Below are 27841 nucleotides of genomic sequence, written 5' to 3'. Positions count from 1 at the left end.
TGCTTACAAGGTTGTCCAGTTAACAATCACCTATGACAGATGGACTCTGGGAGAGTCTGATTGGTACCTGTGGAAGGTGGGGAAAGATCTTCAGAGAAAATAACAAACAGGTGTTGTGACACTGACCAGTATTTCTAAAAATAAAATTAAAGCAGAGGGTCCTGTGGCTTTCCTCCTGTGCATACTCTGACGATTCCAGTGCCCAAGTCCTAAGTGAGTGAGTCCTTCCCCAGGAATGGCTTTGTTCATATTTTATTTAGTGCACTTAAAGTGACATTTTCTACAGCTGCCAAGAATGAGGTGGCATTTTCTGCATGGATGTTGGCCCATGCAGGGAAGGTCCCCAGCTGGAAGATGCTCTTGGCCCATGTGTTCATAGCCAAGCTAAGAAGCAGAACTCCCATAAGATTCATGAGCAACCCAGTTCTTGCCTACAAAAGAAATACAAAGAAGACAACTGTTGAGTTTAGACTGGACATCTACAGCATGTGAAGCATGAAGCTATTTGAATATAAACATTATAAAAATGAAAGGCTTAATTGCCATTAATATTAGCAACATCTTAAGCAGGCTTTCTTAAGCCACAAAGGCCATTCTGCAGATGCTTACCAAGCTTTGATCCATCAAAACAGTAACATCTGTTTAGCCTCAGGAATGTCAGCAGGAACTGGGACTGCGCCTAATTTTACTCATAAGCTTTATTTCACTGAGCTGGGGAACTTGTCCTGCATCCAGAAGCCTATGAAAGTTGAGCTGCTGACACTAGCAGGAACAGGAGCAGGGTCTGGGAGATGCTGAGCACATTCAAGACCATCTTTGCCACCATTTGGAGCAATGGTGGCACCAAATTTCACAGGGCCAGACTTCATACACACTCATTCCATACCCCTGTGCCTTCAAACACTGCTGAGAACAGTAGCAGACTTCTGTTTTTTCACTTTACTACATAGTGAACTAGTAACGATCCAGAAAATTCCTTTTTTAGACACTCAGGATGATTGTTTTTCAGCATTTTCCATATCTAAAAGAACTTACCATATCCTTGACCATCAAGTGTCCAGAAGAAAACGCAATTGAGTTAGGAGGTGTTGAGACTGGCAGCATGAACGCATAGGAGCACCCTATAGTTCCTGGTATCATTAAATAGAGGGGATTTACTTTCAGACGAATGGCCTTGAAAAACAGAAAGGAACAGAAATTGCATCTTGGGAATTCGGAGTCATAGGCAGATATATCAAAATGCAAATAGCTAGTGCACTGTGCAGAGCCCTATCCCACACTCTGTGATAAATAATCGTGTATCTCGCCAACAACATCTGAAGGATTGTTATCTGGCAGTATCCACGTTACACTACAGGCACTTGCTTTGTTGCTCCTAAGGATTTCAAAGTGCCTGAGGCCCAGAAGCAGGAGAACGGCACAGTGCCTGTCCGAGCACAGACGGAACACAAACCTGCCCATCTGAGGGGCAGGGTGAGGAGGTGAGCAGAGGAGCAGCTGGTCTTGCCATAGGACTACCTTACCAGCTCTGCCAAGACAGGCAGAAAGATGATAATAGTGGCTGTGTTGCTGGCAAACTCTGTGAATAAGGCGATGACAATTGTGATGAGGATGACAGCCACGGGCGGTGGTACGCCCTCCAAGGGATGCAGACGGCCTCCTATCCAGACGGACAAACCAGACTCCTGCAGAAGGGGAGAGCAAAGAAGCTGGAGAGCAGAGCTCCTGCATCCCTGCAGGTGAACTGATCCTCTCCTAGAACTGCAGATTACATACAACCTTCACAAGCACCTATGTCCAGTGTCCTTGGGGTATTTAACAGCAAGCAGTTTGAAAGGAGTTGCAAGATCTCTTAATCTCCTTAGTTATCTGCTGCCCATTGTTGTAACTTGGAGTTGAGAAACAAGTCCTTCAAGTGTTGTGACTCCACAGATGCGAATTTCCCAGAGCCAAATGAGAACCCCAGGTGCACCCTGATAAAATCCAACTCTGTTGGGCAGGATGACTGCAACTTGACTTCTGTGGCAAGCCTCACCTCACAGCCCTTTGCCATGGCAAAGCCTCCTCCAAGCAGCAAGATGATGTTCCAGGGCACTGTCTCTTGGGCCTTCCTCCAAGTCAGCAAGGGCTGCGTCTCAGTGTTTGGTGCTAGACAAAGAGAAAACCCTCATGTCAAACACGCACCCAAAGAGGAGCACGTCAGTCATCATCTGACTGAATGATATCACGAGCCTGACATCAGTGCTGAAGCTCACTAACCACAAGCTGCTGATAAAATATACATAGGGAGTCTCTTAAGCCAGACAATTAAAAGATCATTTAACTTAATATCAGATCTTAAAAAAAAAGGAAAAGAAAAATTTTAGCACTTAAAGTTTTCTTTGAGGCTTTCTTGAGGGAACTTTTAATATCAGGTTAATTTTCTCTCTGTAACAGACATAAACATTGTCCTCAACAAATGGGAGTCTGTGGAAGGAGGAAATTTTCTACCATTTGAATTATGAAGATGTTACTAATTTTCCACTTGCTGTTCAACAGCTGGCGAGTATTATAGCAAAGAGCTCATCTCCCCTAAAGGCCATCTCTTAATACATGATGAAGTGAGCTCTGTCATATGGAAGGATGCACTAATGGGACTGTAATTTTCTGTCGAACAAGGGCACACATATTTTATCCAGAGGAGGCCTGATTAAACATCTTTCTGTTTATGGACAGCACAACAAGTGTGCATGACTCAGAGCAGCTGGTATTTTGTTCCCATAGACCCCAGGTAGTGCTGCACCATCCATGAAGGGCCTTCATCAGCTGCATCTCCACATTAAGACCATTTCTTATTCTAAAAGTGGCTTATGAATTAAAATTTATATCTCATTGCTACTCAGGAGGACAGACCCAAGATCTCAAAAGACTCCTGGTACCAAAACCTGATGGAGAGTTGGGGCTTTAGGAGTTTAAATTCTAAATCATTCCAGGAACAGAGGAAGGGCCCCTATTTTTGAGTACAGACATCTCGCCCAGCTCTGCCTTCTCAGAGGTTCATGCTCCCCCCTGAGGGACAGGAGCTGTTTGGGAGTCAGCAAGCAAACCTCTGTTTCACAATCAGGCTGCTACGGTAAATCAACGCTGATTTCAGTCCACTTCAACCCACCGTGGCATCATCTCTGACAGCTACATGAGCTACTGAGTCATTCCTGCAATCGGCAGCAGGGCAGTGACTGCTAAACTTCTTCTGCCACTTCAGAAAAAAAGCCTCTGTAGGATCAAATTGCACCTTCAAACCACACTGCTCCAGATGGCCAGCGCAGCTGCTGTGGGCTGGTACAGGTCAAAGGGAGGATAGTCTTGGCTCTTGCTCCATGCCTGCCCTCCCAGAGCACAGCAAGGGCAGACTCCGGGCCCGGAGGGGTCTCCTACTCACCTTTCAAGTCAAACCACCACCTGAAGGAAGGTTTTTGCGAAGGGAAGAAGAACAGTATAATCACAATGGTGATTCCCGTAACCGCATCTGAGATAAACCTGTGCAAAAGCAGCAGAAACACTTGTAAGCAGCACAAGTCTGTAGAATTACAAAGTTTACGAGAACAGGGATTTACTAAAGAAGATTATGAGTTTCCATCAGGTTTGAACAATGCTGATTGTTCACAGTTCTTTTCTTTTTAATTCCCTGTCGAGCTACATTTATACGATGGGCTGTGAACCCCCTAGAAAAGCTGCCCTACAAATGTAAAAACCAAGATCTAATCCCCACCACACTGATGTTCTGGTTGTTCTGATTGTGGAGTTGTGGTCAGTCCATGAGGGGTTGTGAGGACAAGTTTCCTCAGCTCATTGCAGGGAGGAAGACAGGCAGAGCCCAGACCATCTTATTTATACGAGCTCTTTGCAAAATGCTCAGACTAAGGTGAGAGGCAGGTTCCATCCAGTAAAGAGCTTAAGCATGGGTTTGACTGTAAGGAGCTATTAACTGATGAGGAAAAAGTCCATAACTACTTTGTTCTATTAAGGAATGATTTATTAAGCTAGGGCTTTATTTTACAAAAACTATGAAGGTCTCTTCTGTTAAGAAATAACAACACCCTCTCTGAACTTTAGCATTGCCCAACTGCTATATCCGTTCATCTTCCCAAGGTATGGATGTCACAGGGGAGACAAACTTGCTAAACAGACAGGATAGCACTTGGGGTCAGCTCCTGCCATCTCTCTCCAGTCTCCAGACCTCCAGTGAAATTAGTGGATTGCATAAAGAATTCAGTATTTCACTGTAAATGTACCTATAAACAGCATTCCCAACATTAAAACCGGAGGGATGGCCTCAGACAGACACATGCCAACTTCCCACCAGGCTTCATGTACCTCCTCCAGGAGACAGAAGCAATAAAGCTGGCTCTGCTACTTGAAGCTCAGCTTAATTTATTCTAGGAAACCTGAGTGTTAAGCAATACAGTCAGAAACCCAGGAATCTCAAAGACTTGGAAATGCTATTGAAAAATGTGACAGTGGAATTAAAATAAAATCTTACCCTGGTGCAAACAAGCTTGCCCAACCTGGGATGAATTTGGGATCCCTGGAGAAAAGCATGATCGCAAACATGCAGAAGAAGAAGAAAATTGCCTGTTCTGCAAACCTAAAACGAAAAGAAATGCAGTTAAAATGCTGATGTGCTAAAGGGGTGGATCCAAGCTAGGACAAGTATTGAGCTCAGGCTGCAGCAGCTTGGGTGAGAAGTTAGGTTGGTTTTCTAAAAATAACTACAGTGCAGCATTGGAATAGATTGTAAATCTATTTACAAATATTGGTATTTGCCAGGAATTATCTCTTATTGGAAAACATTAAGGAGAGGCAAGATGGGCATCAGGAATGCCCAGATGTCACAAAAGGCGTATGCAAGGTTGAGCCTCTGGGTGTGGCAGAGAGGAAGGGCCAAGCAGCTTCTCATGGTCATTCCTCTTACCGCTGCCCTCCGGGATGTCCCTAAGGCACAGTCAGCTAGGGATGATTTCACTCCAGTTCAAGCAATGTAAAAGGATAGTTGAGATTCAAATCATATATGAGACAGCAGGAGCAAACTTCTTCAAGGTCAAAACCTAAACAGTATCCATTAGACACATGACAAACAGCAGGGTAAATGGCAATATCATTCACTAAGTATCTAGTGGAATAAAGATTTAACCAAGACAATGCCTCAAAACACTGTTTAAAATCTCTCCGAGCACAAGGAAGGGCATTTAAACCATTGGGAAGAGGCCACTTGCATTGATTTTAAGTTATGGGGTTGCTAATCAAATTGGTAGAGCACAGCTTAATGGACTTTCTCACTCCTAGACCTCAAAGTGGGACTTTGATTCTTTCAGAGACATTTTGCAGGCTGCTCGATAATGTACTGAATGGAACAAATAAACCAATTTCTTTCATTTACAGCACAGGCCCAGACAATTGACTTTGAAGAACCACTCTATTTTCCGCACAACAGCAATAATTACAATGTCAATAGCATGATACAAACATCGCTGAATCTTCACAGCATTGCTGTGAGTACGAAAATATTATTTTACAGATGGAGAAACACAGACCATTTAAGGTTAAGACCTACAGTTTCAAAAACCTTCACTAGCCCTAGTTGCCCAGAATAGCTGTGTCTGGTTGGACATACCTAGGGTTTGATTCTTGGAGACACTCAGCTTTTCCTGCTTCCCCCTTTTTTGGCATTTTTCATAAGGCTAAAACTCATGTTTCTTTCTGCTGGTTCCTTTCTCCAAAATACGATCCCCATCACTGCAATTTGCACCAAGCTTTTTCCAGAAGACAAGACCTTTGAGAAACTACAATAAGAAGCTAAAAGAGTCTTGTTCTTTCTTCACCTAATACAGTTGAAGGAGTTATTCAGAAAAAAATCATGTATTCCATCACATGGATCTGACTTCTTTCCATATACTTCCTCTGAGCAGCTATTAAGCTTTCTTAAAGTATATCCACAATCCATATGATTCATATCTGTCATGTGATTCATCAGCCTTCTCAGCAAATGCTTCCTGCTTCGCACAACAAGTATGCACAAACCTTCAAAAATCAGCCTGTGTTGGTTAGTACATAATATACACAGGATTGGTTTTGTCCCTGGAGTGGAAAAATTACAAACAGTAATTAAACAACCCAGCATGAATTCACTCTGTAATATGAACTTGTTCTTGAGAAGATTTGAGTACAAGCTGCTATTTGCAATTTTTCCTGTTAGTGAAGATGGAGAGGCTGGAGCATGCAAAAAGCAAACTTCAGCAGGTTACAAACACTCTGAGTGGAAACATCCATTTCATTTTCTTCTAAAAAACTCAATTTCCCCCAGTTCTCCACTCTTAAGACAGGACATTTCTAACCTACTTGATTTCTTTTTCATTTCAGTCCCAACTTTATGACTCACTTTGTTGGACCCAGTTTCTGATAGTCTTCCTTTATCACTTCTCTGGCTCGGGCTTCTGCATCCGCTCTTATATTTGATTTTTTTGTTCTCCAGCCCCTGCCAAGAAACACAGTTATATCTTTACATGCCTCTAACAGAACCAACACATAGCAAATGCTGCATTTAGTAATGCAGCATACGCACACACGATGGCCTCCTTCAGTGACTGCTCTGCAAGTTTCAAAGAGCTGCACATCTCTGGTGGCTCAGTTTGCGTTATCTTCAGATCATGAAGACTGATGGTGAAGGTCTCTGGTGCAGATACAGGCAATAAGGCCCTATTTTATATATCCTTTCTCTCTGCATTCATACAAAGGAGACCCTGCAGAGGTTAGGAAGTTTCCTCTCATTTATATTCTGAACTGTTTCCTCCAGCATGGGCTGTGATTGCCAGAAGAAAGTCCCAACTTTGCAGGATTTCCTCATCTCTAGCAGATACCTACTTGGGCAGAACAACAAGGAAGAGGGTGACATGGAAAATTAATCTGTCCCTTCACTTCTCAAGTCACTTGCAATTTCCTGGGTGATCCCAGGATGCTGCTGAGGATCAACAAAAATGTGAGGAATTTCTAACCGGCCAGGAATGTTAATGTGTTCCTGGCTAAGCCTCTTAGCCCAGCCACACTGACCACAAACACCGTTTGATCCTTTGTAGTATGAGCATACAAATGATATATTCATATCTCACACCTCATCTCCCATCACATCCCATGCTGCTGAACCCAGTTTCTAACCCTGCCTGTGACCTTGATTAAACCCAGCTTTCTGCATCAGTTGCATCCATCCGGCCCCGTGGTGCCTGTGCTTCCTTAATTCATTCACCGTTGCAAAGGGATATCGTGGCTGGATCTTCTGTGTGGATGAATGGTTGATCATTCAGAAATTCCTGAACCTCTAATAGGTATACTTGGCCCTTTAATTTCTTTTTCTTTTTGGGGGGGTGTTATTGATGACAGTATCAGCTCAGCTCAGCCAGCCTACACCTAAGCCTTTTAATGTCTTTTGGATTCAAGCAAAGCCAACCTGCTACTGGAGCAATGTCCATCTGCCTGTACTGTCTGCAGACACCAAGGACTTGGCCACATAAGAGTGTCCAGCCACTATCCCCGAGTCGTTACAGTCAAAGCAGCCCAACAGAGTCCTGCAGAACCTCAGCTGTACTTGTGCAACTTTGCAATGTCTCTTCCGAGGCACCTCGCCACTGGGGAATACTGGTATCTGCACTGGCCCAGCTATCCCAATAAAGCCGGGCTTTGTGCTGACAGAGACGAGCCAAACAAAACAAAAAGCATCACGTTCTCCAAGCACAAGAGCAATTCTGCATTTCACCAGGGGCTTTGGCCAGCACAGCTACCTCTTCGCTCACCTGATCATCAGGGGCTGTGCCGGCAGGGCGCCAGGGCCGTGCCCCAACCCTCACCATAGGACACCGGAATTCAGGCTCCGCATCGCACAAGCCCCGGGCACGCGATGCAGATCAGCGCGGGTCTAAGCGGCTGCGAGCCAGCAGAACATCCCACAGCAGCACACAGAGCCTCCTGTGAAGCCCCACGAGCAATTTAAGGACCAGCGTTTGGCATTTTCTGGATTGAAACTTTCCCATTGATTTTTTCCTGTCTCTATGACAATGTAAATATTTGGACACCTGTTCTCTTTTTTTCCCCTCTTCTATTTGCATTTTTAACTCAAAATAACAATTAAAGACTTCTCTAAATACTAGAAATTCTGCATGGTCCCTGGAGGAAGCAGGACTGTGAGTTTGTTACTATCGCACATGAGAGTATACAGGGAGAGAAAGGGCTCCAAATGAACCAGCATGGCAATGTTACTACCATCTTAAATAGTGTACACTAGGGGTTGCACGTATCCAGCAAAGATTTACCGAAAAACATGTTATTCTCAGTTACAGATTAACACGTTGTTGTAAAATTAAACCCTGTTGTGAAGTAATCTGTTCCAAACCCCAGTTTCTGCCCCAGGAACAAATCCTGGCTCTTATGTTCTAGGAGATTTTTGCTACTAATTCCAAGGAAACCATGCTTTCATGCTGGTCTTCAAAGTTTGATCCTGCTTTCCCTTCTGTCAATTAAAATCTGTCACTGACCTCCACAGGCCCAGGTCAGGCAGTAAAACAACCTTTAAAAATTGTATATGTAAATGAATGAATATATAACACGTACTCTGTACACATCTGTATTTCAGTTAGATAAAGTATATGTAACTATGAGATACCTTTAAAACCTTCCTGTTGCATATCAGCTTTGTAAAAATAGATGACTTGCTATAGCAGGACCATCCTGAAATTAGTTATGAAACCCCCCACTGTCAAGGAGATGATATCAGTAGATTTAGTATGAGAATTGTGATGAACATGTATTTCACAATGCTGGTATAACCAGACTATGTATATGTATAGTGAATATAAACATACCTCAGGTTAATTCCTCCATACAGGATGGAGATCCATAGCCATCCCAGGAGAAGAAAAATCAGCATTAAAGGAAATGCAAACATAAACCAAGAACCAAAGTTCACCACATCACATTCTGGAAAATAACTAAGCAAACGGGAAAAATCAAGTTAATGCAAGAAGGGAAAACAACCCTTCAATTTACGGGTAAACAAACATCTGAAATCAGCAGCAAAATGCCCCACAAACTTGCCAGTCTGCATTTAAAACCTATTCCCCTGTGTGCATTAGCAGTTACCTGGGCACTAGGAGATTTGGGGAGGGTTGTGTTGGGACAACCCCCCAGGCCACCCTGCCACCCGCAACTCACCCAGCCCAGCTGTGCAAGCTTTCACGGGAAGATCTGAAAATCTCTCCAGACGGCTGATGCTTTCACACAATAATACTCCTGAACACCCAGGATTAAACCCTGCTACAGTAACTGCTGAGAGGCTGAACATGAACCTCATAGGGATGCTGAACATGCCTAGGAGAGCCTGAACACACTACTTGTAGAAGCCAGTAACGAAATACCTGCAGGCACTTAGAATGGCACAAATCTCTGTTCCTATGCACATAGAAGGCATCTTTTATGTCTAAGAAAACAGGCCAGAATTAGCGGGTACTTTATTTTCCTTTCTACCATACAGCAGTAGATATAATTGCTCACAAAACACAACACAGCTTGTTTCATCAGAACAGTTACCAGGTTAATTGTAAGTGTGTAGTGAAGCCCCATTAAATTCAATGGGATTAAGAGCATCAGTAAGGTGAAACATATATGCACGGGTTTGGCTGACAGCCTGGCTGGGTATGCTGGAAACCCACTTATTACAGCCAAGACTGATGCAACCACCCTGCTTTCATCTGTTCACAGTTTCCCAAAATGTTCTGGAAGGGCATGAATTTTCCCAACTAGTTCTCGGCACAGAAGGGAATTTCCTACAGGGATGAAGAACACATCTCTGTTTCCCAGGATTTACAGGATTTTCCGGGATGGCCTCCCATACCTCTTCAGCTGTCCCAGAAGGATGAGGTTTGGTGCAGTTCCCGTCAGCGTTGCTGTACCTCCGATGCTGGCTGCGTATGGGATTGAGATGAGGAAACCTTTCCATATATTTGTTTTGTATTCCTCCTCCTTCTTTAAGTCTGAGAGAGCATCACTGGCAACCTCCTTCTCCTCCGTCAGATCTTTGCTTTAAAATAGTCCAAAAGAGAATCTGGTGAAAGCCCTGGTTTAAATACTGCACAACCACTTCAGAGCCTTGACAGAAGGAAATTCTCAGGTTTTAGAAATCCAAGCTAACACTGTCCTCAAGGACACCTTAGCAGCTCAATGCAGCAGAGGGGTCTGCTCAGTGAACTGCCACGTGGGACTGGCAGCCTTGCAGAGGGCAGAGCACCCTCAGCACCCGTCCGTAGGCACTGAGGGTGCACGTGCCTTGCCCAGCCCCTCAGCAACTTATAACACTTAACATAAAGTCCACGGGACTGCTAAAAGGAAAAAAAAAAAACATTTGATAGCACCGAGAGGAAAGAAACATCTGTTACTGAAAAGATGCTTCCTTCCCATCATTGTTATCAAAGCAGGACCATCACCAGTGTGTAAATCCTGGTGGGTTTTACATCACCAGCTTCACACATTTGATGTTCGTGAGAAAAACGAGGCACAATTCCCCAGCAGGAGACATCTCTGGCTACCATTTCAGAGTGGCTGGAAAATCTCTGCAATGATTTGGACACGCAGAGGAGTGCTGGACACACAGAGGACGGTTTCTGTCATTGGGCTGCTGGTGATTGGGATGTTTGGTACAATCAAAACATTTAAATGACTGAATTTCAAATTCCTAAAACTTGGTCTAGCTCAGGGGATAATTCTCTCTCTCAACTCTCTAATACAAACTTTATAGTTAACTTACTCCTCAGTACTTGCCAGAAACTGCATCTCAGTTGGTACAGTGTAAAGTTTATTCTGCTGTAAAGATGCTGAAAAAGAAAGATGAGGACTTTAAAACAGTTCAAAGCATCTAGAAAATTCTCCTTGAACCAAACAGAGGAACGGAGCAAACAACTGCTATTTACAGAGGGGCTGTGCAAAGGAAGGGTGAGCTCACGTCAAGGGGACGGGGTCAGGAGCACCTGGCAGGCATGAACAAGCCCATCTCCTCCTGCCACCACTCCAGTCCCACTGCAGCACCCAGCTTCTCCTCCAACACCCAGAGGCACTCAGTCCTTTTACTACTTCTGCCACTGGTCGGGCTCTGGGATCTTCTAACATGACCAGCAGTTCCAGGGTGTCCCTTATCAAGTCATGGGTTTTGGGAGGGTTTTTTGGGGGGAGGGTTAACTTAGATCATTCTTAGGAAGAAAAACTGTTGGGCCTGATGTATCTGTAAGGCACGTTCCTCAATGTACAGCACGAGCACTCCCTGTCACAGAGCTCTGTTCCCAAGGGATGAGAATTTTACCCCCTGCAGACACCTAGCGCAAAGTCACCATAAAGCTGTAGTTCGCTCTTTAAAGATGAGAGTGGGGCACACCTGGGGATTAGGCTTCGTACCAGGTCCTCTGAAATCCACCCCGACAGCAAGGACCATTCCCAAGCCCATCAGCCCCTCCATAAATGACAGACCCTGCAGGCTGAGCAACCGGTCCCTGACACAAGTTTAGGGCCACCCCAGGAGGATTCTGTTGCATACCCAATTCCCAGGGACCCTCCTGCATATTTTGCATGGGTTCTGCCTCACTGTCCTCCCTACCACCAGTCACAGGGAACACAAGCAGGACTCAGGAGCACTTGAGGAAAGGGTGTATTTTGACCGGAATGACCAATGTTCTCTTTGGCAGCAAACTGGGAGGTGCACACCACTCTACCACACACATACATATGGGAGAATTCAGAAATCAAAATACAGAAATGCAATACAATCACTCTTTTTTTACCAGATCTTACACTAAGGCTTGTGGCATTTGTAGTCCTGGCTCATGACTTGACCTCCTGAGGTTGGGAGTAGAGGTGTGCTATTAAACCCCATTTTCCATATTCCTCCTCAGCACTGGAACACTTGTGAGTTGTGAGCACCTTCAGCCCAGGTGGCCCTTCCCTGTCACTGCCGGCTCTGCTGCCTTTCCTTGGGCTATTTGCATGGGTTTGGGTCCAGAGGCCTGTGTCCCTGCACCTTCCCAGGCTCTGCAGACCTTTGTGCACAGAGGCCAATGCCTGGTACTGCCACCCCAGCAGTCCCCAAATTTCCTTGCATCCCTCCTCAGGCCGAAACATCATCCTCTTCTACCCATATATGCACTAGAGACAAAAAGCAGTGCATGGAGAGTAGCCAGTGGTCAAAGTCTCTGGACTCACTCACATGTACACTGAAGACACCAAGCTTGTTCCAGCTCAGTGAACCAAGGATTTTTTAAATGTCATGTTTTACACATCACTAATTTACTGAATTGGAGTTAATTGGCTTGGACGTACACATGCTGAGCTTTCATCCCAACAATGCTGCAATGGAGGGATGTAATTAGAAGGACAAACATTAACCCACAGTTGACTGTTGATCACCCAACGCATTTAGTCCAAGGCCTCTTACCACTGCCGTCCCATTCAAGCCTAGTGCTGGCTCTGCAAAGACACATATTTCATTCTACCTCTTAACATTTTTCAATTTTTTTCCCTTCTAAGCCCAACTCCCATCCCATCTTGCCAGGACCATCTGTGAGTTACCTCTCAAGGAAGATTTGCAAAAGGCAACCATGCAAAGGAAAGCCAGAGTTGCTGCAGAGCAAACTTTTCCTATGAAACTTGTAAAAAGGAGTTGAAAATTGTTATAGGTCCGTAAGTCAGAAGAGGCCAAAGACCACTGAGGTAGAACCTGGCTGTACACATACATCTCTCACGGAGCAGCATGAAAAGGATTCAGCAGCCATTTCACCCAAATACCTCATATTGCTTAGAGGCAGAAAGGTTTGTCCTAGATAATTACTTTTTTATTGTTTCTAAAATGTTGTAAAGGCCTGAGAAGTAATACTTCCACCCACTGAGGGGTGCAGGCAGCAGCTTTGCGGCCATACCCTGTCAGCACAGGCTGGGGTTAGGCAGCCAAACCAAGCAGCGGTGTCCAAAAATGCACATTTCCCATTTGCCCCTTTAGAGACATCATTTCCATCATTTCGCAACCCAGCGGAACACCTCAAGCACTGACTGCAATTTATCTTGAATTTGCAGAAGATACTGCCTATGCAGGAAAAAGAGGATAGAAATATTTTCTTGTGATTTTTTACCTGGAGATATTAAAGCTGCTCAGAGAAATGAAATATTGCCAATGATGGGTTAGTGGGCAGAGAGCACAAGAGATGGTCAGGCTCACTAGCACAGCAGTTTCCAGCTTGTCACACACCTAATGCTGGAGATGTCAGACAGAATTGTAGGGGATCAATAACCCACCTCCAAAAGGAAAATTCTGGAAGTTGAAAAAAGCCTGTTGGTGTTCAGTTTACAACCCTACTTCAATCAACCAGAACCAGCTGGGACTTCAGCCGTCAAAGCTCATCTAACCACATTCTTGCATCAGTAGCCAATAGCGTCAAAATGAACAAAAAACTACACTGAATTTTAGCTATCAAGGACACAAGCATGCAAATACTTACTGACCTATAACGTGCTGCCCACATGGTTGAGCATAAGTGATTGCAATCTTGAGGTTCTCTCATTAGCAAAAAAGTGTGACCAACTGATCAGCCACATCACTTTAATTCTGGCACTGTGTGTAAGCAAAGCCCTTCACAAAGCTGGTTTCATACACTTGTTGAAATTCTTCAGAAAATCAAATGCTTTTACATGCTACATGTTCTTTAATATATTTGTAATTTTTTTTTAGCCACCCAAGTATTTTTTAGCCTCCTGGACATGACTATAGTGTTATTAAAGCATATCCAAGCAGATTTCAAACTGACCTTATCATATGCCACTGTAAAACTTTGCTTCCACATACAGTCCCCTTCTCAAATAAATCTGCCGGTCTTTTTTTGGAACACAGATTACAATTCAGTTAGATTACAAAAATTAAGTAAACTATGAAATGAGGATACCTTTTTCTCAAATGCATGTTTCTTTACATTGTCAGGTTTCATCAGGTCTGTGAAAAAACTAACTGCAACAGCCCCATTGGAGATGTGCAGCCAGCCCCGACTGCAGATGACACCTGACAGACAGGAACCCCCTGCAGAAAGTTGACCTTCACGTCTCCGCTCCTAGGTGTAACATCAGATTTGTCGCTTTTGTCTGACTTCAGGTTTAGGGCTTCCTTCAAGGAACTCTGTTTTTCTCATCCATTCGGAAAGATTACAGAGAAGGATGAGTCTACTTTGGGACACTAAAGTTCAAACAAGAAGTCTACAAGAAAATCTGCATTTTGATGTTGTACATTTTACAGATGACTCTTCCTTCACTTGTATTTATTACTTTTATAAGCTTCTACCTCCAAAGAAAAATACATCATCACGCCATCACATGATATTTGCAAAGCATCAGTTTATTCATTCTTCTACTTGCATTGCCTCTCCCTTTGCCTTTTCTGGCTTCTCTCACCACTGTAAGCGTTGTGAGCCAAGGACATTCATTTTGTGCTTGCCAATGTCTAGGACAACAGGGGTCTTGATTTTATGTGTTCGCAAACTCTACTGTATTTACAGTCACAACTACACAGTCAAATCATTTCAGAGGTTGGGGTCAAGAAGGTTAAAAGCAGACTAACAAAACACAATGCTTCTACAGAATAAGAAATTATAGCATGAAGGTCAGTGGGGTTGATTTTAATAGATGTGATTGGTCAAAAATTCATAAAGCAAATGTAATGAAGCAACCTGGAGTGCAAATATCTCATGATTGCTAGACATTAATGATGAATGATTAATTATATCTTTATTAGAGTATGCACATATTTGAGTCTTCTTCTGGGGAGTCATTTTTCTGCCTTAGGATTCAGCAGGAATGAAAAAGCCATTGCTTTTAAATCACAGGGGCAGAAGAATTACCAATTAGTGCAAGAAAGAGAAGCCGTGACTACTGCTTCAACTATCAGTAATAGCTGCAAAGGGGACTTTATGACTTCATTTCTGTTCTGCTGTTTCTCACCACTGTCTGCCAGAAGCCCATACTCCAGGTAAATGACTTGTGAAGAAAGGGCTGCAGGAAGACCTTATCTGACTGCATACTCCTGATCCAGCCTGTCCATGACCTGCTCAGGAACAACACCAAGCAGTAGCATCAAGCTGGGAAATTACAAAGCACTTTATAAATAGGTATTTAATCTGCCAGCCTTCCCTTTCATCCTTCCTTTCTCCTCCAGCTCAGGCTCCAGTTTCATGGGGGAACAAACAGGAAAACGAGAGGAGAACCGGCCTGTCCACAAGCACACGGCAGGCCTGTGTGCTGCCATGGAGGGGCCACTGTCCTCACCCTTGCCCTGCTCTCGCCGCCTGGCCAGTCCCTTGCCTGCCCCTGCAGCAACGCATCATTACGTAGCACTCATCTGCCCAGGTGTCACTATCTACAGCCCTCCCTGGCTCTGGCTACCCCCGCAGCAAGGCATCCCTATGAATCCCATCACCACCATGCCCACAGAGCTGGACTTTAACTTGGGCCAGCAGCAGGTTTATGGAGCAGGTTGGCTGGGCATCACCACTTCTTGGTTTGTCCAGACAACTCATAAGCATTGCCTCCTGCATGACATGAGGAAGGGGCAGGATAAAAGGGAGTTTTATGCCAATACTCTTCCATCACGGTAATAAAGTGTGTATTAAAATGGGACCAGCACTGAGATCAAGCTGCAGCTAAGAAACCTGGTACTTATGCCAGTGAAGTGAATAAAGTGGGGCATATTTGATGGCAGCAGGACAGACCTCAGCTGGCTTATACTACTGCCCTGTCTCAATTACCTTGGTTTTCTTCATTTTCCCTGTTCATATCCTTAGATGTGTCTTTCTCCCCAAAGAGGCTTTTTAAAATTGCATTTGCAATTGGAAGCATCATAGCAGTGGAGGCAGTATTACTTAACCACATGGACAGGAAAGACGTTGTCAACATCATCCCTAAAATTAGTCTGGAAAAGAGAAAAAAGGAAAAGCTGAATTTCTTCAGTTTGGCAAGTTCTCCGATATATATCATAGCTATAGGAAGAACACTCATGTGCAGCAATAACAAAACTAAGCAAAAAGGACTTCTGTGACTATCCTGTAACTGGATGGAGCACAAATATGGGGCTGAACCAAATGAGTGTCCTTGTGCTCCGCTGGCCTCTGAGCAAAGGCAAACAGCTGAATAAACTCAATAAGCTGGAGAAAAGGGGGTGTGGACAGCCCCCTGGTATGGGAGACACTCGCATCACAGCCCACCACAGCAGAGCTGCTTCCCAAGCGCCTGTAGTTCATGTTCCCCATGGAGATCCCCCTGCTCCCGTAGTCACCTGGCTGGCTGGACTCCCACCAACATGAGGACCCGGAGCGCAATCCTGCGGTGTAAATTCCACTCCTCAATGGCTGAGGCCATGATTAAACCACTGAGGAAGAGGAAATTGGTGTCTAAAAAATATTGTGGGCAAACTTTGTTAGATGGGAGGATCCCCAAAAAGGGAAAGAGGACGATGGGCAGCAGAGCCGTCACGGCCAAGGGCAGCGCCTCCGTGCACCAATACAGGGCCATCAGCAGGATTACATAGAGACATCTTCCTTCCTGAAAAAGGAGGAGAGAGGAAAAGTAAGACGTGGCATTACAGAGACATCTTTTCACTTGGAGGTACTTAGACAAGCAAAATGCACTAATTACTCCTTCAGGGATACAGTATTTCTCCCAAATTATTTCCGCCAAGTGCAACATCTCCCCCCCCTACATTGTGTAGGGGTTCAGGACTTACACTGATCCTCTGAGACCACATGAAAACCCAAATCCTCCTTGATTGCCTGAGCCTCCTATGTGCTGCAGGGTGGCAGTGCACTGGGGCATCAACCAAGGAAGCTCTGGAGAATAGGACCTGTCCCAGCATGTTGAATTAGGGTGCTAATCCTCAGCAGGCACTGCTGCTAACATCCTTAGGTGTCCCAATATCTGACCCTGCTACACTTAATGTTTGTGCTTTCTCTCCAACTTCCACAGACCGTGCTTTGCATGGCTATGGAAAAACAGCTTTGAGAGATGGATGTATCGAGTCCCCACATTTGCAAGAGGAGGCACACAGAAAGGTTCCTTTTCTTGGATCAGAGTCTCCCAAGAGATCTGTGAGAAACCATTCCATGGCAACCCATCCCAGTCCCTACGGAAATCAGTAAATCAAGCGCCCTGGTGTCACGCCACTTCCTGAGGGCAGGGAGCTCGCCCATGCCCAGCATCGCCCCAGCCTCGGCCAAGGCTGGAAGAAACCCAGTGCCCCCGCGCCGCAGTGTGAATTCATTCATCCGCCCAGGAGGCACAAACTAGACCAACGCCATTTGTCCTGACAGCCACAGCCGAAATGACGAGCGACGGAAAGAAGTCAGAACGGCTCCAAGCCCAGGAGAGGAGAGCCCCGGGGGGGCAGGGGGGAGCCCAGCACGGAGCTGGGCTTGGTCACGGCGGGGCTGAACGGGGATATTGTCAGCGACCACAGGGCAGAGTGCCCGCAGCGCTATAAATAACTGCCGGGAGTCATTTGGAAGCCACAGAGCTATTTATTTTACCGCTCTTTTCCAGCTTCTTGAACAGGTTGAATTGTTGCTCAAAGGCACCTCTGTCCCTCTGCTTGGGCCTTCCTCCCCTGCACCCAGGGCTGGGCTTGCTGGGGCTTTTGCAAGGGAGATGATGGCTCTGGTCCCTGCCGTGGCTGGGTCGGGAACAGCGTGGGCTGGGAACCGTGTGGAGCTGCTGTCCTGGTTTCAGCTGGGATAGAGTTAACTGTCTTCCTAGTAGCTGGTACGGTGCTATGTTTTGAGTTCAGTATGCGAAGAATGTTGATAACACTGATGTTTTCAGTTGTTGCTCAGTAGTGTTTAGACTAATGTCAAGGATTTTTCAGCTTCTCATGCCCAGCCAGTGAGAAAGCTGGAGGGGCACAAGAAGTTGGCACAGGACACAGCCAGGGCACCTGACCCAAACTGGCCAACGGGGTATTCCATACCATGTGACGTCCCATCCAGTATAGGAACGGGGAAGTGGGAGCAGGGATTCGCCGCTCGGGGACTGGCGGGGTGTCGGTCGGCAGGTGGTGAGCAATTGCACTGCGCATCATTTGTACGTTCCAGTCCTTTCATTATTGCTGTTGTCATTTTATTAGTGTTATCATTATCATTATTAGTTTCTTCTTTCTCTGTTCTATTAAACCGTTCTTATCTCAACCCACGGGTTTTGCTTCTTTTCCCGATTTTCTCCCCCATCCCGCTGGGTGGGGGGGAGTGAGTGAGTGGCTGCGTGGTGTTTAGTTGCTGGCTGGGGTTAAACCACGACAGCTGCATTTTGGGGATAACGTGGTCTCAGCTGCAGCATTTGAGCGTGCAGCAAGGCACCAGAGCAGGTACGGTGGAGCCACAACCTGCCTGGCTACCTGCAAAAAATTCACTTCAGGCATTAGCTGGATGTGGTCATCCCCAAGCTCCTAGAGCAGACACCACCCCAGTAACACACCCACAAACTGAGGATAAAAAATAACCATGGTTACTGAGAAAGCCAAAGAGCAGAATCTACCCTGACACCCAGCTGGGTGCGTAAAGCCGAGTGAATTGAAACTGATAGGGATTTATCATTCAACACATCTGTAGTGAGTGTTTGAAAAAAAAGTGGCAAGAATGACAGAATCTCTGATTTGCTTTTAGCACTCAGGCTTTGCATTTCACAAGCAGTTCTGCTAGTAAAGCTCCAGTGCTTCAGTGCACGTGGAGATGCAAATACGGCAGAACTGAGGATAATTTGCTTTGATTTTTTTTAATACATAATCTCAGCGGAGCCAACACTTCATGTGAAGTTCCCAAGATCTGGATTTAAAGACCACTTCCAGTCCTAATTTTAGATCCCAGTAAAATGACATATGAGATAGTGTAAAGTAAAACCTTTTATGTTCCCAGGGCTCAGCCCTGGCACCTGGCAGTTCCCATGAGCTCCCCATGGCTTCACTTCCTCCAAACCAGCAGGATCAGAGCAACAAACCTGGTGGTGCTGAATTTTGAAAAAATAAAGAATCATGTTTTAAAATGTTTGCACAGTAGATTAGTGATTTCATTCCCGTGGCAACTGATAATTTCTCTTTACTCTGGTTCTTTTTATACACCAAAGAAATAGCTTTGCTCTCATTAAGCCCTTCTGCAAATGGTCTCTAAAGGCCGTATAAATAATTTTTTTCTCCCACTGGCAAAGTATTCTTCAGTTTTCTGCAGGGAAAGTTGCACCAAAGTCAACTGCAACATAAAGACACTCTGCCTCTTACAGGGGTAGAGCAACTGAAAATATTTAACGATGCCTTGATATAAGAGCATATCAGTGAAGGTTTTAATTGACCTGATAAAATAGTTGAAGTACTATTTAGAAAACTAATTATAAGTAAGGGATATTTATTCTCTGGTGTATGGAGAATGTTCTGAAAAACATTGCAATGAAACACAGCATGAATCTAATAACTAATCTTCATTGCAAGATCAAAAGCCCAGGAGTAAAACTGAAACAGGGCAGAAAGAACTGCTATATGGAGGGTTTTCCCAAAATTTTGAAACCTATATAGATCTACAGCAAACCACTTGAAAAAGAAAGCTGTAGTATTGTTTATCCAATTTATTCTACCCCAAAAGAGGACAAATTGCACCTATATTAAACAAGTTTTTCACTAAAGATAGGACCTTCATTGAACAAAAAAGGAACAAGACCACTTCAGAATAACTTAGATTTGCAGCAAGCACTCCCCACAATAAAAAAATTTAAAACCGTTAATAAAATTGAACCAAACTCTATACAAAATTTAAAGGTTTTTGATTTCCAGATACTTTGCAAATGTTAATTAATTAATGCTCTCAGTGCCCAGCAAGTTTGGTTAGTATGCAAACAATATATGCTAACAAATGTCAGAAGAACGGTCTTTTAGGGAGATGGGCACGGCTGCCCAGGGACAGTCTGGGCTGCATCCACTGTTGTGTGCAGCACCATCACGCCCCACATGATCTTTATCCTTCGCTCCCTCTGCTGTGTCACTGTCAGGCTCCTTCTGCTTCTCTCACCTCCCTGCAGCTTTGTTTTTATTTTTTTCAAAATGAGTCTATCAAAGTTCAGGGGGAAAAATGGTAGCGCATAGGAACTTTAAAATGGGTCTTGTGATTGGGTTAATTTTATAACCATTTAATGATTTCCAGGGAAGCACTGGATGGCTCTGGACTGCAGTAGCTCTCCTTCCTGTTGCTCAAGAGCCTTGGGAATGACCTCTGCCCCTCCAAACACAGATCCTGTCTTCACTGCACTGAAAGCACTGGGGATTTTCCACACTGGGGGACCTGCTCAGCTACGGCAGAGGAAGCCAAGCCACGAGGTAGTCTCCCATGGGCAGGAGAGCTGGAGGGAGCAGGAGGTCTCCTGGAAGGGCAGATGAGGTGCCCGAGGGAAAGGAGGTGCTGGCAGGGAATGTGGGTCAGATAAGGCAAACTGGCTCACCCAGGCATAGCACCGAGGCACGGGCATGTATGAGTCCCCAGTGCCAACCTGAAAGGGGACATCAGGAGCTTCAGCTGGACCTTGTTCTCCACCAGCCTCAGGCAGCTCTTGGGCAGCCCAGTGCCACCTGCCCGGTGCCCACAGCCTCCCCACCAGACAGACCCAGCTCTCAAAGAAGCCATACCTTGGCACTGCCAAGCTTTGGTTTTTCTCCATCAGCCGTTGCATGTTACATGGTCATCACAGCCTCATCACCCCCACACAGGCTCCCCCCTCACCCTTCCCGCCCTATGACCGGGCAAACTAGGGGCATACAGGTGACAGGGCTCCTCCAGGACCTCGATCCCAATACCAAGAGATATTTTGGCTAAACCGGAGCTTTTCAAGCCCTTTTAAACCACTGCTACCACAAAGGAACATCCTATCTGCAATATTCAGAACTACTCAGTACAAAAAAGCACTGGTGGCTTTTAGCATCTCGCTCACAAACTGCTCTCACTTTGCAGCTGTGACGGTGCTACTGGCCATCTCGCTCACACTGCCTGTTCTCCAGTGGGATGGGTATGTGAATCTGATTTTTACTAACTCAGCTCTTGCAAACATTATGTAATCTGGACATAAACCAAGCCCTGTTTACCAGCCTTCCTGCCAGCAGAGTTGTTTTGCTCCCACTGGGTATTTGCAGAGTGGCTAGAAAGGGGCCAGTAACACAGGGGCACAAGCTGTTAATAGCTTCAGGGAAGATATTTTGCTCTGGAGTTATGCTAAAAAGACATAAAACTTATTAAACACTTTTATTTAAACTTCTTGAAGTATTTTGTAGTTGGCAGAAAACCAGAATAATTTTCTCTATTTTACAAATGGGACAGCTGAAGCTCAGAGAAAGTGGGCAAACTGACCAAGATCACATAGGAAGCTAATGACAAAAATGGATTGGGCATCTTAGAGAAAATCTTCCCTGGCTCAGAGGTCTGAGGCTCACACTTTCTCTTGAACACAGCAATAGATCCTACATCTTCAAACATTCATGGACTGTGAAACTAAAACAACACAGTGTGATGATTTGACACCGTGCATGAGGTTAACAGAGCTCCCTTTTTGAATCTCCATTTCAGCATCAGGGTTTGGTTTTGTTTTTAAGATAGATCCACCACATTTGATTAGAAAAAAAGAAACATTTTCAGTGATGGTGACCCACCACAAGTTTAGTAAGCTGCTCCTATGATTAATTAACCTCACTGTTAAAATTATGTTGTGATAATCTGAATCTGCCAGCTTCAATCCTCTGCACCTCTTTATATGCCCCTCCTTTATGCCTTAGCCTGGACTGCCCTTATCCAAACTCTGCTTGTGATTAATGTGCCTTCAAAGTAGCGATCAAGTTACTTCTTGCCTTTTTATTCTTTGAAATAAATAGGTTCAGCTCCCACAGCCTTTCACCACATGGCCTGTTTTCCAGTCCTTTACTAATTCTGGGACTCCTCCAGTTTGTCAAAGCCATTTCTGAGCTATGGAAGCCAGACTGGAAGGATGTTCTGGTGGAAGTCACACCCTCACCAAATGCCAGCCTCGTAGATCCTCACTGCTCTTGCTCAACTTTCACATGTCCATACACATATTAACCTTCTTGGCTGTGCGTAGCCAGTCTGGTAGCTGTGTTCAACTAATTACATATTGCCATCTCAAGCTCTTTTTTGGAATCTACTTCCCAAGAGGGACTCCAGATCAGCCTGACCTGCGGTCAGCATTCCCGGTAATATCCATCTACCCTGGGGCTTATAGAAATGCACTCAGTTGATTGGTTCACAAAACTCCTCTGGTAGCTCTTATAAAATTCTTGTACGGAAGTTTGCTAAACCTGTAGATTTTAAAGTAGCCAGGGTTGGATGCAAGTATTTTAATTTCCCTTTAGTTACTGTCATAATAAAAATATTTCATTATCAGACAACTTCTTATGATATTGGACTGTACTATGAGCACTTTCCTGAGTACAGAACAAAAATGCTTCACTGAATATGGCTTTTCTGCATTGTCCATCTGGCAACAGACTACCATGGGTCAGATTCCTTTTGTGCCACACACTTGAAACACCGCTCATCACCCTCAAGACCCTGCCCAGGGATTTCTTCCTCAATTCTTTCACATCTCTTTTCATGTTTTCTATGGTTCGTAGCTTCCATTCAATATTGATGCTTCTCAACTTCCCTTTTTGCACAAGTATTGCTGCTTTCAATTCCTCTCTGTGCCAGCTTGCTCTTCACCAGGCTTACCCTCTCTCCAGATTGAAGCTCACAGTGCCCATGGTAAAATATCGTCACCCTACTTCAAATTATCACCCCTCTTTTCTCACTGAAGTTCTTCCTCTCATGTCTTTTAAATAACCATTGCTTCCAGTTTTGTGAAACTGGCCTTTCTAAATCACCAAGCATGTACATAGCAGAGATGGACTTTGTGCATGAAATGTATAATCAGGCTACAATCACTTATTTCACCTGCCAGGCTGCTCTCCTGACTGCTACCTCTTTGCCTGCCATGCTCCTGCTGTGGTCTCCAGCCCAGGATCCAGCTCTCCTCCGCTTCCCAGGACACCCCGCTCCCAGCCCACCACTCCACTCGCCCACACTGGCATCACCCCCTTTCCCCACAATGCCTTCGTTCATGCTCTTTGCTTTCGAGTGCAAGCAATGTCATTTTTCTTCTGGAAGTTCTTAAAGTCTCCTTGTTCTAATCAGGAGGACTCATTACGTCCAAGTTAATTTTAAATTGCTCTATAGCCACTGAGGAAGTCAAGTCTGTTTTCTGAAGGCATTGGGCCCTATTTGCCTGCTCAGAGTTCCTTTTAGCAGATTTGGCTGCCTCAGCTGTTACCAAGCCAAGAGGCTGTAGACATTGAGTTCATTAGAAGCTGTTGGAACAAGCTCTTTGCACAGCTCATTAAAAGTGCCCCCCATGTCCCTTCCAGCAGAACAGTTCCTCCAGCCCCTCCTGCCCTGCCCGAGCTCTTTGCAATCATTCACAGCTCTCTGAGCAGGGGGGTCACGGGCACTTCCACTCACGGGACAAATATTCAGCCATTTCAGCAGCAACCAGAGTGGGAGGTAACACACAGACCCTTGCGCAAAGAACTGGTTCCTAGGAAGTGGCTCCACACAGAGCTTCTCCTGCTGCTGTTTTATGTGATGGGCACAAGTTCAGGGAGCACACCCTGAGGTCTCAGCAAACCCATCCACAAAGGAGAAATTTCATTTCTCTTAAATAGGGAAAGGATATTGCAGACAAAACATTTACGCAAGTCTCGCTCTCCACTACTGCAACCACAAAGGGCATCAAATAAAAACAAGGGCTATCAGTGTAATGTCAGCACCAGTGCCAGCCCTGACGTTGTTCCTCTGTGAAGGAACTCACACAGAAATATGGAGAACAACCACCGCAGGGTGATAGCTGAAGAGAGCTTTAATAGCCGCTTGCAGATATGGATGCTGGAGTTCATCAGCAATAAGCAAGGCCAGACTTGATGGATGATTCTCCTCAAAGGATTTTGCCTCCAGGGAGATGTCACCTAGGTGCAGGTTTCACCGGAAAACCCATTGCACCCAGAAGTATCACTCAGAAGTACATACTAATCCAAGAACCCACATCCTATTTGTGGTTCTCTGTTATATCAACTTTAGCTCATGATTTCTTGGTCTCCAGATCCAAGTGAAACGCTGCCCTTGAAGCCAGAGCTCAGGTGGCTTTTTATGGCTCCAGTCCCTTAGGAGATTAAAATTGCTGAGCATCCCAGTGGGAAGAAGGTAAATGGTGACATGATGTGGGAACAGATTTTAGCATCCTCAGAGGAGGAAAGTACTGCAGAGGTGCCTGTAAGACACCTTCTCACAAGGGAAGCCTCATCCTGAGGCTAGCAAGGGCTGAGCCTCATTGCTTCTCACCTCCTACCAGTTTCCATAGCACCCTGCAAGGCAGCACACGGACCATCCCAGCAGGAACATGGGGTTCTCCAGACCATCCAACTCTCCCATGCTCCCAATGTGCAAGTACTTGGTAGCACCAAGGTTGCTACAATGACTGTAACACACCTAGGAGCTCCTCCTGCCCCAGCCTGCTCTCCGTGGGTGCCGGGCCTAGGACAACCTCCCAGTAACACCAGCAGCAGCCCAGTCAGCTGAATTCCTTTGGAGATAGAGCTTGCTGAACACCTGCAGCAGCTCTCGCAACCTGGCTGCCCAGGAGAGCGTGAAGTTGGACTTGAGTCCCATGTTAGGATAAACCATCCGACCCAAGCAGCACACCTGGGGGCACACATTTTCCATCACGCGCCAGGATAACTTCCAAACTCTACCACCCCAGATCCCCTGCCTGCTGAGCGCTTGCCTGTTCCCCCCCGCTTGGTGTTTTTACACTGTGGTTAAAAGCATAACCTGCTCCCTTCCTCTCCGGCATCCCCCCGTGGCTCAGGCCACGGAGGGCGGTTCAAGCAAGCTCCAGCCATCAGAACTTAATCCCCTGTTGATGCAACACCAAGTTTCCTTTCTTGCTGAACAAGTGAGCGAATTTTATGTTGAAACTAGATGAATCACTGACCCCTGAACATGAACAGATAGAATTTTGTATGGTAGCTCACAGCTACAGGTTCACGCCTATGCCAAACTGGGGGAGAACTTGGTGAAGCTGCAGTCGGACTTGCTTGAAATGTTGCACTGGTTAACAGCTGTGCGAGCATCCGAGTTTTGACAGCAACAAGTGCATGTACCAGCCAGTCTCACTGCTACCAACTGCAATGCATTTTGCACCCATGGAAAATGAAGAAGAGATCGCCAATGCAATCGGGCAGACTAGTCAGCTCTGCCAGGGCCTCTCCTTCCCTGCCCACAGCTGCCCCACTGCTTCTTCACCTTCTCAGCTGCAAACACTTCCACTTTCCCGTCCATCACCAGTTTTTCTTTAATAAAACAGCATTGATCAGACTGGACTGCGCATGAGGTCCTCTGTGGGTCGCACCCAGGAGCAGGCTACCAGCACTCTGCAAGAGTGGAACGGGTGTGAACAGCACCATTACACCAGCAGAGACTTTTTTTCTTCTGTACATGTGCAGAAATCCCTTTCCTGAACACCCAAATCTTTACACAGTGTGTGTAACACTATACGCTTCTACCAGTACACAGAGCATCTAGATCGAGGGCCTTCCCGCAGTGCAGTGCCAGGTTCATCTGTGATTTATTCTCACCATTAACCACTGTGCGGTTCAGGCACAAGCTTGCACTGAGTGTACAGTGCGTCTCCTCACACTCTTAACCATATCTCATGATTTTTACCAGTGCCAAAGTCAAAGAAGATACTATTAAATATAATTGAAGTACTTGTTCAGCTACCGTAAATGAATGTACAAATATAATTATCTACTTATGAATCTGCAAAGGAATTAAGTGCCTGTTGTGCAATGTGCTTTCTGCTCTTTGAGGCTGACATTTAGTATATTCCTATTAAGAACTCACCCAATAATGCAAATAGAAGAAAGGGAGATTAAATCCAAAGAGTTTTCTCTTTTAACATGCTGTGTCATTAAATAAACATTAAATAAACATTAAATAAACATTCTGTGTTTTGTTTGGTTTTTTCTTTAATTTGGGAGATTTATTTGCTATCTTGAACATAAAGGTTTCATTTGACAAGCACTATACGGGCAGAAGTAAATGCCACCTTTGTGTCCTTACAGCACCTGAATCATTCTACAATCACTAAGTACGAACATCACTTATCTTCTGATGTAAACAGTTATTCTCAAACGGACCTGAGTCAGAATGTAAGAGTGAAATCCTGCCCATACTGAAGTCAATGGCACAAAATTTCCCAGGGACTTCACCGCCCCAATAGATTTCCACCCCAAGGGTCAGACCTCTTGGCGCACAAGAGCTGCATACATGGGACAGCTGCAAAAATCCTCCAGTCTCCAAAATTTTGCCACAAATTGCTTAATGTGCAGCCTAGCACACATGCCAAAGCCCAAACCTTACCAGGAAACCAGCTTTTCCATGTCTACAGAACACCACTAACATCTTACTCAGAAAGCCTTTTTGGACACAGCACCAAAAGTTCCCCCCCCCCAAGAACTGCCCACAGCGGTGCAGGCAGCACTCGCAGCTCCCCTGCATTTCCCAGCCCTGCAGCACAAACTCCGCTGCACAGCCACCTCCAGCCCTGCAGTGTTCCTCTCTCCCTGCCCACACCGCTACCCCAGTGCGATTCCCATAGCAAAGGGGATGGGACAGCAACACCAGGCAGCCTCAGAGATCCGAGCACTTGCTTTCCACCCCAGCTCTACAAACACCTTGCTGGGTGATGCTGGCTGTGGACCTGCTTTGCCTCAGTTTTTCCCCAGCTCCCTTTGAGCGCTACTGATGAAAACTACAATAAGGCAGCTAGGTATCAGCAAGAAGTATTAGTTAAGTGCCATTTAGTTCAAGCTGATTCTGAACCATAGGTTCCTTACGCCTCCCAATGTCTATGTAAGCAACATAAATACAGTTCACGCTACCCATCCCTTCTTCCCCCTAAGAAGTTAAAATAACCCCAGGATGCCCCCTCCATTCACACTCTAAGGTGGGCTGCAGAAGGGTGAGGAGCTGAGGCAGATCGCAGGCTTTGGTGGTCCCCTCTGTCCGGAGGGAATCCCTGGCAGGCAGCAGGGTGACCCTCGTGAGGGCCAAATCCTGCCGGGGCTGAGGCAAGAGGTGAGCAGCAAGGCGGGACAGAACACCAAGGCTATGTCCCCGGTCCACGTCCCCAGGGAGGGCTGTGCCCCACAGTTCGCGCCCCAGGTCTGTAACGCTGATCCAGACCCTTGGTCCATGCCCTGCGTCAGCGTCCCCAGTTTGGTGCTCCTGGGCCATGGCCCCGGTTGCTGCCCCCCAGTTGGCGTACCATAGCTGGTGCCCCGCCGTCCGCATCCCTGGTCAGCGCACCCCAGCTCGACGTCCCCTGCCCCGCACCCCCCCCCAGCGAGCGTCCCCAATCTGCAACCCTAAGTGGCAGCCCCAGCCGGTGTGCCCCGCTGTCCACGCTCCGCGGCCGGTGGTCTCCATCCACGCCTCGGCTCCGTGCCCTCCACCGGTGTCACACACCCCACCACCCTCCCTGCCCCACCCCCGCCCGGTACCTTGGGGGGCAGGCTGAGCAGCACGGGCACCAGCGCCAGCGGGGCGCAGAGCAGCACCACGAACCGCCGGACGCTCCACACCTTCTTCACCAGCGCCCCCAGCGCCGCCATCCCGCCCCCGCCGCC

General features: G+C 45.9%; 1 protein-coding gene across 2 annotated transcripts; it reads right to left on the bottom strand.

Moving 5' to 3' along the window:
* Positions 1–236: 236 nt before the first annotated feature.
* SLC13A3 (solute carrier family 13 member 3) lies at positions 237–27841 on the bottom strand. 2 transcript variants are annotated; one of them, XM_052788697.1, is made up of 13 exons: positions 27716–27841; positions 16370–16635; positions 15843–16006; positions 10823–10889; positions 9914–10099; positions 8886–9011; positions 6416–6511; positions 4520–4624; positions 3419–3516; positions 2036–2148; positions 1524–1685; positions 1036–1173; positions 237–431 (listed from the first exon to the last, which is right to left on the bottom strand). In XM_052788697.1, the coding sequence occupies exons 1-13, from the start codon at positions 27824–27826 to the stop codon at positions 246–248; spliced, it is 1818 nt and encodes a 605-aa protein (XP_052644657.1). In that variant the 5' UTR covers positions 27827–27841; the 3' UTR covers positions 237–245. The 2 variants fall into 2 exon arrangements, with proteins under 2 accessions (XP_052644657.1, XP_052644663.1); XM_052788703.1 differs by lacking the exon at positions 10823–10889 and having other exon boundaries at positions 9914–10094.

The sequence above is a fragment of the Harpia harpyja genome, chromosome 1 (assembly GCF_026419915.1).
Source record: "Harpia harpyja isolate bHarHar1 chromosome 1, bHarHar1 primary haplotype, whole genome shotgun sequence".
Lineage (NCBI taxonomy): Eukaryota > Metazoa > Chordata > Aves > Accipitriformes > Accipitridae > Harpia > Harpia harpyja.
The sequence above is the reverse complement of the archived record's forward strand: the minus strand, read 5'-3'. Positions and strand labels throughout refer to the sequence as shown.